Source organism: Podarcis tiliguerta (assembly GCF_965153285.1).
Source record: "Podarcis tiliguerta genome assembly, chromosome: 12".
NCBI classification, from domain to species: domain Eukaryota; kingdom Metazoa; phylum Chordata; class Lepidosauria; order Squamata; family Lacertidae; genus Podarcis; species Podarcis tiliguerta.
The window spans coordinates 10,237,074-10,248,234 of NC_139545.1; the positions used below are offsets into that span (position 1 = coordinate 10,237,074).

At 41.0% G+C, this 11,161-nt stretch overlaps 1 protein-coding gene across 3 annotated transcripts in view; it reads right to left on the bottom strand.

The window, feature by feature from the left end:
• The window catches only part of MLH1 (mutL homolog 1), a 28,908-nt gene extending 18,658 nt beyond the window's left edge, over positions 1–10,250 (bottom strand). The window contains exons 1-7 of one of the 3 annotated variants that reach the window (XM_083404880.1): positions 9,827–10,250; positions 5,852–5,942; positions 5,653–5,751; positions 4,137–4,210; positions 3,095–3,167; positions 1,651–1,742; positions 347–389 (exon numbers count right to left, since the gene is read on the bottom strand). In XM_083404880.1, coding sequence (XP_083261006.1) covers positions 347–389; positions 1,651–1,742; positions 3,095–3,167; positions 4,137–4,210; positions 5,653–5,751; positions 5,852–5,942; positions 9,827–9,942 — 588 coding nt within the window. In that variant the 5' untranslated portion in view covers positions 9,943–10,250. Of the gene's footprint in view, positions 1–342; positions 390–1,650; positions 1,743–3,094; positions 3,168–4,136; positions 4,211–5,652; positions 5,752–5,851; positions 5,943–9,822 lie in introns of all 3 variants that reach the window. The other 2 variants (XM_083404879.1, XM_083404881.1) reach the window with 2 other exon arrangements.
• Between the last annotated feature and the right edge of the window lie 911 nt (positions 10,251–11,161).

Genomic DNA, 11,161 nt, shown 5'->3' on the forward strand with positions numbered 1-11,161 from the left:
GCGTGATCATGTGTTTTTTGGATGTGCATTAACTGGTCATTGCCTGTACCTGAATTTCTAGATTTTGGGTTGCATTCAACAAAGTCCTACACAGAACAAACCCACAGAAATTAAGGAACCTAAGTTAGTCATATCCATTAACAATCAACGGGTCTACTCTGAGTAAGGCTAGCATTTAATACCACCCTTTATGTTTAAAACTATAACTAGGTTGAGCTTCATTTCTTTAACTGACCATGCTACATATTTTTTTAGAAAAATAAATATATAAAGGAATATGGTTTGGACACTATAATATTACAATAACCACTATTTAGCAATACTGAAGAAGCAAAAGTTTACTCGCCTTTTTAACTGAAAAACTGATGCCAGAGTTGTGAACAGCATACCTGGGAAGAGAAAATACACAAACCTTTATTAATTAATTAATTAAAATTATAGACTGCTTTTCCAGCAGTTTCTGATTTCAGTCTACAATATTCCCAAATAAACCACAATTCAACCTGAAAGCCAAGTTAAAACAACATTTCAAAACAGTACAAAATATCATTAAAGCCAGCATGAACTAATATGAGCAAATGCATGCACAAGGCCAGCCACAGCCTTAGCCATCAAGAGCAGTGAAAATACAGGTCTTTAAGTCCTACTGAAAGGTGTTGAATAGAGCTGAACAGTGTTTTGTAACTATGGCTACTGACAAGACCCTGTCCTGTGAATGACAAAGATTTTTTAGCATACACTTTATGAAGTGATAGTGAAGTGTATGGAAACTAGCTGAACTTCTTAGCATTTCAAGTCAAGAGAAACCAGCATTTGATTTCATAAGGGTTGTTCAAACATCTGCCTAAACACAGAAACACTGGATCCATGGACAAGAGGCAGGGGTGCACATGCAACATCACCCTGTCTGCTATATACCCCTCTGGGGGAGGGGGCTTTTATTCACATTCACTCAATATGCTTCCTCACGCCTGAACATGCCTTTTTAGTTAGTCAGTGGCAGTCACGTGGCTTCCATATTTTCTGTGTAACCACCTCCTCTTCCCTCCTCTGGTGAAGGTGTGGTAAAACAAATAGGCTACCATGACATAACAGTTTCCATGCCTCTAGAACCAGCAGAACAAACTCTGAGTGTGATTATGTCACAGCACACATTTGATTTTATCACACATTACTGGGGGGGGAGAGAGGAGGAGTTGGGAGGTAGCAAAGCTCTGGTAACATCTAAAATTAACCAAGATCTGTCTTGGGAATACTAAATCATTTGCTGTCAGCTATATGACTCAGAACAAAAAGACCAAGCCACACATTTCCATCTTGGCAAAGGCCCTCTTGGCTTTCTTCTTTTGTTGGATTTACAACCCTGGGAGCAGAAGAACCTCATCATGCTGCTAAGTACAATGGAATTTGCACTTTCTTTCGGTCTCTTTCAGACATTTGCGCACAAACAAATCTGGAGGCCTTTTGCAACTGTCATGTGAATGTTAGAGAGCACAAATGCTATGTGAATGTGAAACTGGCTTCAGTAGATTATTCTCAAGTCTAAAATATTGTCAAGTTGTATTTTTGTCAATATACTGACAAAATCTAACATAAAACAAAGTTTGCAGGTGGAGGTGGAGCTTCTGCTCCTTTTTAAAATGGATTTACCTGCTAACAACTTCCAGAATTTTTGCATATTCTTCACTAGGTTTGTTTAAAGCTTTTCTCCTAGTGGTTACATTGTAAAATAGATCCTCAACCTGCAGAGAGAAGCAAACAGGCAGTTTAAAGCAAACTCAAAACAGAAACATGGATCACTCTGCAATGCCCTTTTGTGCTGGCAGAAGGAAAGAAAATTGCATCCAAGTACATGGGGCGTGCACACTGTTTGCTTGCTCCACTTCACATATGTTTTCCGTTGTCAGCTCACAGTGTTGACTGTGTGACAGATGGGAGAAGGAGCCCTCACAAGCTGCATTCCCTGCTCCTTAGTCTGTTCCCCGCAGCTGCCCAGTTCTAAATGCAGGATTTTTCTCACTGCAGGACATTATCATGAATGAGGAGAACACCTGAATATTAACAAACAGGAAAGCCCAATTTTTAATTCAAATGCTCTGGTCAATATTGCTCTCCCATGGAACTTGCAAGCATGATAAATTCAAATCCATTTTAATTATAACACTACAAAATTATGGGAGTCATAATGTATACTAGTTAAGAGTACTGGACTAGGACCAGTGAGATCAGGGTCCAAGTCCCTACTCTGCCATGAAGCTTTCTAAGTAACTTTGAGCAAATTAGTGCCTCCCAGCCTAATCTACCTCACAGGTTATGGGGCTAAAATGGGGAGAGGGAGAACCACACAAACCACCTTAAGCTCCTTGGAGGAAAAGCAGAATTTCAATCAATCAATTAATTAAAACACGACTTTCTCTCTTGCCCGCCCCCCTCGATAAAAAGTACCATTCTCTGGAAATACAAATACATTTCTAAACACCACTTGTGAAGAGTTCCTGCAATATAATTCAGTAAAGTTAAAAGGTGATTGTTGAAGCCCAAATAAAGCATCAACATGGGCAACAAACATGCGCCAACTGAAGTTGACTGTATTAAATGCACTTCAAACTTGTGCCATTAGTGAACCCTCAGTATCACTATTATTATAACTGCCTATGGTTGCACTGTGGTGTCTAGCAAAATGCTACAAAGCAAATGTTCTGCTTTAAAAGCAGTAAATAATTAGTGTTTTATGCAAGAGGTATGTGTAACTAAGATAGATACAAACAGTTACATTCCAGTTTTTAATGTACTCAAATATGCATGTATTATGAATAAGGCTATTCCAAGAATCATAGAATTGTAGTGTTGGAAGGGAACATGAGGATCATCTAGTCCAATACCCTGCAATGCAGGAATATGCAGCTGTCCCGTGTGGGGATTGAACCTGCAACCTTGGCATTATCAGCGCTACACTCTAACCAACTGAGCAAAATAATGTTAGTTCCACAAAGTTCTGCAAAAGAATACACAGGTCTCCTGCTTCAGGGTTTAAGATTAACTAGGAATGCATCTGCTTCAGTGCTGCAAAAACTTCAAAAAGCAAGTAACCCACTGTGATTTGAGTTCCCTGGTTTCCAGCACAAGGTTTGGGGGCAGCCTTCAATTTTCCATCAGAATAGTTTGCCCTAAAAGCAAAGCAAAACAAATCGTCGACTATTTCAATCAGTTATTAGATTGGTCCACAAAGGATAATTTCAAGCCAGCAGTGCTTTAGAAAGAGACATTAAACTACCACCACCACTTGTTTTCATCAATTTCTATGGCATTAAAAGTGAAGTAAACACAGAATCTATCACTGGTACATATATTTCAGTATTGTCTACACTGAGCGGTGGTGGCTCTCCAACGTTTTAGGCGGGAAGTCTTTCCAGCCTCACCTAGAGATGTCAGGATTTGAACCTGGGACCTTCTACAAGCAAAGCAGATCCTCTACCACTGTTCTGTAGCTCTGACTGGTGATACTGTATTCAAATTTTGTTTTATTATTTATGCTCTTGAGCCACCCCCCAAAATGTCATTAGACTTCCTTTCTAAATGAGATGAATTTACACACACATATACAGTCTCTGCGTTTAGAGCTTACTTGAGAATAAGCACTGTTGACTAGTGTGGGAAATAACACACATAGCATCAGATTGCACATGTTATTGCTTAATCCATCTTGTCTCACTATAAGGCAAGGCAGATTCCTGTTACTTAAAGAGTACCTTTAACTTTTCTAGGGATTTTGCTACATTTGTACATTCTATTGAGAGGGAATAGAATGGCTATAACCTGTAATTGTGTATAATCTACACTGGATGAAGAATGCAGTGTATAACAAATCTTTAAAATGATTTCTACAGAAAAATTCTGCTCATACTTGATGCTCATTAAAAAAGGGTTTTGTTTGCATCAATGGTGCAATGAGTGACCTCCTGTGGCTAAGTGATGTATTGCACAATGCTGATTTCTCTCGTTTCTATTCTTAAACAATAAGAAGTCTTCTGCCTGCCTGTTCTTTTAATGTTTTTAGAGACATTGTTTATCTTCTAAAAGTTTATTATATTTAAACACTGAATAAGTGCAGTAAACAAATATTTGAATATACCTACCTGTAGGCACACTTTGCATCAGCTGTCTTAGTTGTTATAGTAACGTGGGCAACATGACTTATACTTGCCAGCGCCTGGAAGAGAAAAAACTTAGTTTTAGAAACTGAGTAACATACAGTAACATGCAGATGTTGAAGGTGGTACATAGTTCTTTACTGGTACGAAATAAGCATTCAGTAATCACAGTAATAGCATAGTAATTACATCCCAACTAATTATCTGTATTTGTAATCCTCACTATAATGATCTACATGCAGCTGGATACAAATTCTGTTCAAATAAAATGTTTTATTTATTCAGCCTACTTTAACAAAGTAACATACAAAAAAATCAACACAATGAAAACAGGATAAAACCCATAACATAAAGCCAATTCATCTACTATACATTTTTGAAAGTTGTTTGTTTGCTATGCAAGTGTGGTGTAGTGGTAAGAGCGGTAGTCTCATAATCTGGGGAACCGGGTTCGCGTCTCCGCTCCTCCACATGCAGCTGCTGGGTGACCTTGGGCCAGTCACACTTCTTTGAAGTCTCTCAGCCCCACTCACCTCACAGAGTGTTTGTTGTGGGGGAGGAAGGGAAAGGAGAATGTTAGCTGTTTTGAGACTCCTTAAAGGGAGCGAAAGGCGGGGTATCAAATCCAAACTCTTCTTCTTCTTCTTCTTTGCATACATCATAAGATGTAATGAGATTTTGCATGATGATTACTGAGATCAAGGAACAGATCCTTATATTTGGACAAAATCAGACATCATTTTGACTCAAAATGACAGACTGAACCTTTTCCAACTGATTTTAAAACTGATTTTTTTGTTACTTAGAATTCCTGAGCTATGCCTGATACAAGGTTGCTATAACAATATAAACAACACTTTAGTGCTGCAGAGGACAGCATAACATCAGGATCCAAAAAAAGAAGAATCCCAAATCAATTTAAATATAATTGTCTTTACTGCCTACCTAAAACCAGGCTTTTCATCGCTATGATAGAGGTTTGGTGCAATACGGTCCAAATGGCAGTTCTCAACTGAACCCTTGCAGCCACCTTATGGATGGTTCTACATTAGTCACATTGATTACATTTGAACCAACTTTCAGTGCACCTGAAGTTACTTAAATATATACCGTATTTTTTGCTCTGTAAGACTCACTTTTTCCTTCCTAAAAAGTAAGGGGAAATGTGTGTGCGTCTTATGGAGCGAATGCAGGCTGCGCAGCTATCCCAGACGCCAGAACAGCAAGAGGGATTGCTGCTTTCACTACGCAGCAATCTCTCTTGCTGTTCTGGCTTCTGAGATTCAGAATCTTTTTTTTTCTTGTTTTCCTCCTCCAAAAACTAGGTGCGCCTTGTGGTCTGGTGTGTCTTATAGAGCGAAAAATAAGGTACTTATTGAATGGTGACAAGCTGTGTTCTATAGAACTGATAAACCTGGATGGAATAGGAGAACAAATGGGGAAAATGGCAAAAAACCTATGCACTATGATAAACATTCTAAAACTTAAGTCAAAAACATACCTCGCCTCTAAACCCGTATGTAGAAATACTGGCTAGGTCCTCAAAAGTCTGTAGTTTACTTGTGGTGAATCTCTCACACACAATATCCAAGTCTTCTCTCTGCAGAAGGAAGACAGATGTGAGCCAGAATTATCTCAAATATTGTTTGTATTGTTTTAAATAAGGTCTACATTCTAGATAGACAAATAGGTTTACTTACCCTAATTCCACAACCATTATCTTGGATTTGAATTAGTTTCAAACCGCCATCCTTCACTGTTACCTGGATGCTGGTAGCTTTGGCATCCAAACTATAGAAAGAAGAAATAAATCTCAGTGACAGAGACAACACAGTCTATTTCAATTCTATTACTATTCCACATCAGTGCAACACAAACATTTATCTCTGTAAGAAAGCAATGTGAAGGGGAAAATGGCTTGTACCCCTCTCTATTGCTCCCCAAGTTACCATATAGTCTCTAGAATAGTGAACACCAGGAAATGGAAGTAATGAAAGTATTGACTGACCTTGCTTTGGACAATGTCTGAAAATATTTATTTGCTCTTGGATAATGCAGTGTTGAAAAGGGTTGTTGATCTAATGCCACATATATTGTACTGTGGACCAGGCTCTGTGTAGTGTCAATAATAGCAAATCAGCTAATAAGAATAAGAAATGGGCCTCGCAATGAAGATCATTAAAAGATGTTAATGTTTTAGATCAGGCATGACCAAACTTGGCCCTCCATGTTTTGGGACTACAACTCCCATCATCCCTGGCTAACAGGACCAATGCTCAGCGATGATGGGAATTGTAGTCCCTAAACATCTGGAGAGCCTAGTTTGGCAATGCCTGTTTTAGAGGATTCAATGTATATATATGCATTCTTGTTGCTTTAGTCATATTCAATATTGCCAAAAAAGCTCAACAACTTTGCCAGTTTTCTGTCCAGATTTTACTGTTTGAAATATGGCAACCATATATATAGCAACCGTGTGTGTGAGTATGGAGAGAGAGTGGGAAACGCTTTCACCAATATGACGACTATGCAGACTAGAACCAAGGATAAAGAAGCTGTATGTTTTAGTTTAAAGATTAATATTTGTGTGTAATGTGTTTATTGTTTGCTGTTGCTGTTCTGATCCAAGGTCAGTTTGTTGTACTAGTGATGACTTGTAAGGAGGTCTTAACCAGAACATGAAGATGTCATGTCATGGCTGACATGGAATGGACAATGTGGAACTAGTTATGTACATACTTAGCATGATGTGTAAGCTGTATGTAAAATAAAATCTGCCTGAAATCTGCAATTGGTACAGCAGCCAACACTTATGGAACTGTCCTTTACTGCAGTAAAGTTAATAAAGGATATCGTCCTGCTGGAATCCTTGACTGCATTTCTTACTGACTAAGCCTGAGGGATGGTTTTAGCTACTCCCTTGACAGCAACACATTATGTGCCTGCTTTTTATGCCTACTTAGCTTTCTGCAAAGCAGACAACTATACATAAGCAATTTTATTTCACCCCAAAGTAAAATTTCCCAGCAATCAGGGTCTAGAGATCATTATGATCACGTTATAAGCTTTCTTTCTCTACAATTTTAGGATGCACAAAGTGTAGTTCTAGGCTCCCATTCTCAATCTCCTACCATTAATAAACTAAACATTTCATGAGAAATACAAACTTATCTTAAATAAGCATAATGGAAGTTGTCGCTCACTGTGTGCAAATGTTTGCTGTTACAAGGCTACAACCCTAAACACACTTACTGGAATGAAAGCCCCATTGAACTCCAGAGTAAACATCCCTAAGATTGCACTAGCTGCTAGCACCTCTTGTCTGCACGATTAAAAGGTAAAGGTAACGGACCCCTGACAGTTAAGTCCAGCTGCAGGCGACTCTGGGGTTGTAGCGCTCAACTCGCTTTACAAGCCAAGGGAGCCGGCTTTTGTCCACAGACAGTTTTTCCGGGTCATGTGGCGAGCATGACTAAGCTGCTTCTGGCGCAACAAACCAGAGGAGCACACGGAAACGCCGTTTACCTTCCCGTTTACCTATTTATCTACTTGCATTTTTTGGTGTGCTTTTGAACTGCTAGGTTGGCAGGAGCTGGGACTGAGCAACAGGAGCTCACACCATCGCAGGGATTTGAACTGCCAACCTTCAGATCGGCAAGCCCAAGAGGCTCAGTGGTTTACACCACAGTGCCACCCGCGCTATTAGGGATACCATAAAGCAGTTGGGGAACTTGTGGTCCTCCCAATGTTGGACTATGACTCCCATCAGCCCAAGCCAGCATGACCAATGGTCAGGGATGACAGGTTCCCCATACATGTCTTAAAGTTAAGAATGAGAGTGGGCAGTGCTAAGTCAACAATATGTGCTGAACAGCAGAGAATACCTTTCTTTATCTAGCAAGATTTAAATACAGTGGTACCTCGGGTTACATATGCTTCAGGTTACATACGCTTCAGGTTACAGACTCCGCTAACCCAGAAATAGTGCTTCAGGTTAAGAACTTTGCTTCAGGATGAGAACAGAAATCATGCTCCAGCGGCGCAGCGGCAGTGGGAGGCCTCATTAGCTAAAGTGGTGCTTCAGATTAAGAACAGTTTCAGGTTAAGAACGGACCTCCGGAACGAATTAAGTACTTAACCCGAGGTACCACTGTACTTGATTGTAAACACCCCTAAGCAGTTTACAAGTTTATAAACACTTTCTTTTTGTCTAGTCACTCTCAAGCAGGATATCATTGCAATAAGGAGAAACCCACTCTAAACACTTTTTTTGCCATGATTCAGAATCGGGCAAACCCCTATACAGGGGTGCCTCGCAAGACGAAAAGAATCCGTTCCGTGAGTCTCTTCGTCTAGCGGTTTTTCCGTCTTGCGAAGCAAGCCCATTAGCGGATTAGCGCTATTAAAGGCTATTAAAGGCTTAAGAGATTAGCAGATTAGCTGCTAAAAGGCTATTAGCAGCTTAGTGCCTTAGAAAAAGGGGGTGGGGAGCGAAAAAAAACCCCCAGGAATCGCAAGGCATTTTCGTCTTGCGAAGCAAGCCCATAGCAAATTCGTCCTGCGAAGCACCTCCAAAACGGAAAACCCTTTCGTCTAGCGGGTTTTCCGTCTTGCGAGGCATTCGTCTTGCAGGGCACCACTGTAATTCTAGGCGCAGGAATCCAACTAGCAGCTCCGCCCTGGACACCTGAGAGACTGACTCTGTGCAGGAGATTTGTCCTGCCACGAAGCAGATGGACACACACATATCCTGGGGCTTTTATAGCACTGCCAGTCTGGCGTCATGCTTAAGAGCGTTGAACTGGGATGCAGGAGAGCAGGGTTCGAATCCCCCACCCAGCCATGAAGCGCCCTGGGTGACGTTGGGCCCGTCGCCATCTCTTAAGCCTGACCTACCTCACAGGGTTGTTGTGAGGATGAAACAAGGAGCGGGGAGGAGAACCATGTGACCACCTTGGAAGGTAAAGGCAGCATAGAAATGTGAAAAATGAAATAAATAAATATATTACCAACCACCTTGGAAGGTAAAGGCGGGCTAGAAATATGAAAAATGAAATAAATAAATATATTACCAACCACCTTGGAAGGTAAAGGCAGACTAGAAATATGAAAAATGAAATAAATAAATATATTACCAACCACCTTGGGAAGGTAAAGGCAGACTAGAAATATGAAAAATGAAATAAATAAATATATTACTAACCACCTTGGGAAGGTAAAGGCGGACTAGAAATATGAAAAATGAAATAAAAAAATGTATTACCAACCACCTTGGAAGGTAAAGGCGGACTAGAAACGTGAAAAATGAAATAAATAAATATATTACCAACCACCTTGGAAGGTAAAGGCGGACTAGAAATATGAAAAAATGAAATAAATAAATATATTACCAACCACCTTGGAAGGTAAAGGCGGACTAGAAATATGAAAAAATGAAATAAATATATATATATATTACCAACCACCTTGGGAAGGTAAAGGCGACACAGAAATATGAAAAATGAAATACATAAATTGCCCACCACCCTGGAAGGTAAAAGCGGCATAGAAATGTGAAAAATGAAATAAATAAATAAATAAATAAATAAATAAATCACCAACCACCTTGGCAGGTAAAGGTGACACAAACATATGAAAACTAACTAACGAACGAACTATCTAACTAACTAACCAACCAGTTCTCCACCATCTCCTTGATGGCGTTGGCGGGTCTCTGGATGACTTCTCCAGCCGCGATGCGGTTCACCACAGCCTCGTCCAGGCGGCGGATCACACCCGCCATCAAGGCCATGAGGGGGCGGGCGGCGGGCGGCTGTGGCGAAGGGTCTCGGGGGCCGCCGGAGAAACGACGGCGAAGCGGATACCGCGGGCGGGCGGCCGCCCCGGGCTTGTGGGACGGGAGAAAGTAGGGAGCCTTTGCCAAGAAGCTCCGGGGAAAACCGCGCAGAGGCGCGCGCTCCCTCAGAGCAACGGACGCCTCAACCGCCAAACTCGCGCCTCAACGGCCTCGCGCGAAGGTTCCAGCGCGCAGCCGATTGGTCCGCCAGCATGTCAATCGAGGTTGCCCGGTTGCCGGGGTGAAAAGTTGTTTCCGCCTATAGGGACGCGCTTCCGTCGAAAGGGAAAGGATATAGAGTGTTGTTGTTGTTGTTTTGAGGAAAGGAGAAAAAAATGAAGAGTAGCCCACGCGCTGCGTAACCACGGGACTCGCTTTTGCGCTAATAAGTCTTTGCTTGGAACGTCGTTATTTTAACCCACATGCAGCTGCTGTCATTCTGCTTGCCAGTTTTGTAGTTTTGTGCTGTTGTTTTTTTGCTACAATATGTTCTCTGTTTTAGATGCGATGTAAAATTAAATAATATTGCTAAGAACAAAACGAAACCAGATATTTCCTGCATGCTTTTATCGCCTTTTTTTTTTTTTTTTTTTTTTGCAGGCATAGCCTCCAACTTTTCACGGATGAAAATAGGGACATCCTATTTCATCATGATTATAATTTTTAATATACTATCTACACCCCGCCCATCTGACTGGGTTACCCCAGCCACTCTGAGCAGATTTCAACATATATAAAAGCAGGGGTTGTCAACCTGGTCCCTACCGCCCACTAGTGGGCGTTTCAGGATTCTAGGTGGGCAGTAGGGGGGTTCTACGGCACAAGCTGAATCCTTCTTCCATCGAGCACTGGTGTGCGGTAAGGAAATTTGACCATTAAGAAAGATGCATTAGTAGATGGTAGATATAAAAAAGGTTGACTACCCCTGCTTTGGATTGAAGTGTACTCTGCGGATATTGAGCTTAACCTGTAATGTAACATATTTTTCCAAGTCTGTTTTGATACCACATGGCTGGCTGCCTACGAGACGTACTGTAACATCTGCACATGCATGTCCTTGATATTTTATCATTAAGCAAGCTGGCTTCGGTACAAGGTTCCTTGCAGTACTGTGCTTGGTGAAGGGTGGCTTATCCTTCGTATGCCTCATAATATATATATCCCTGCTGAAAGT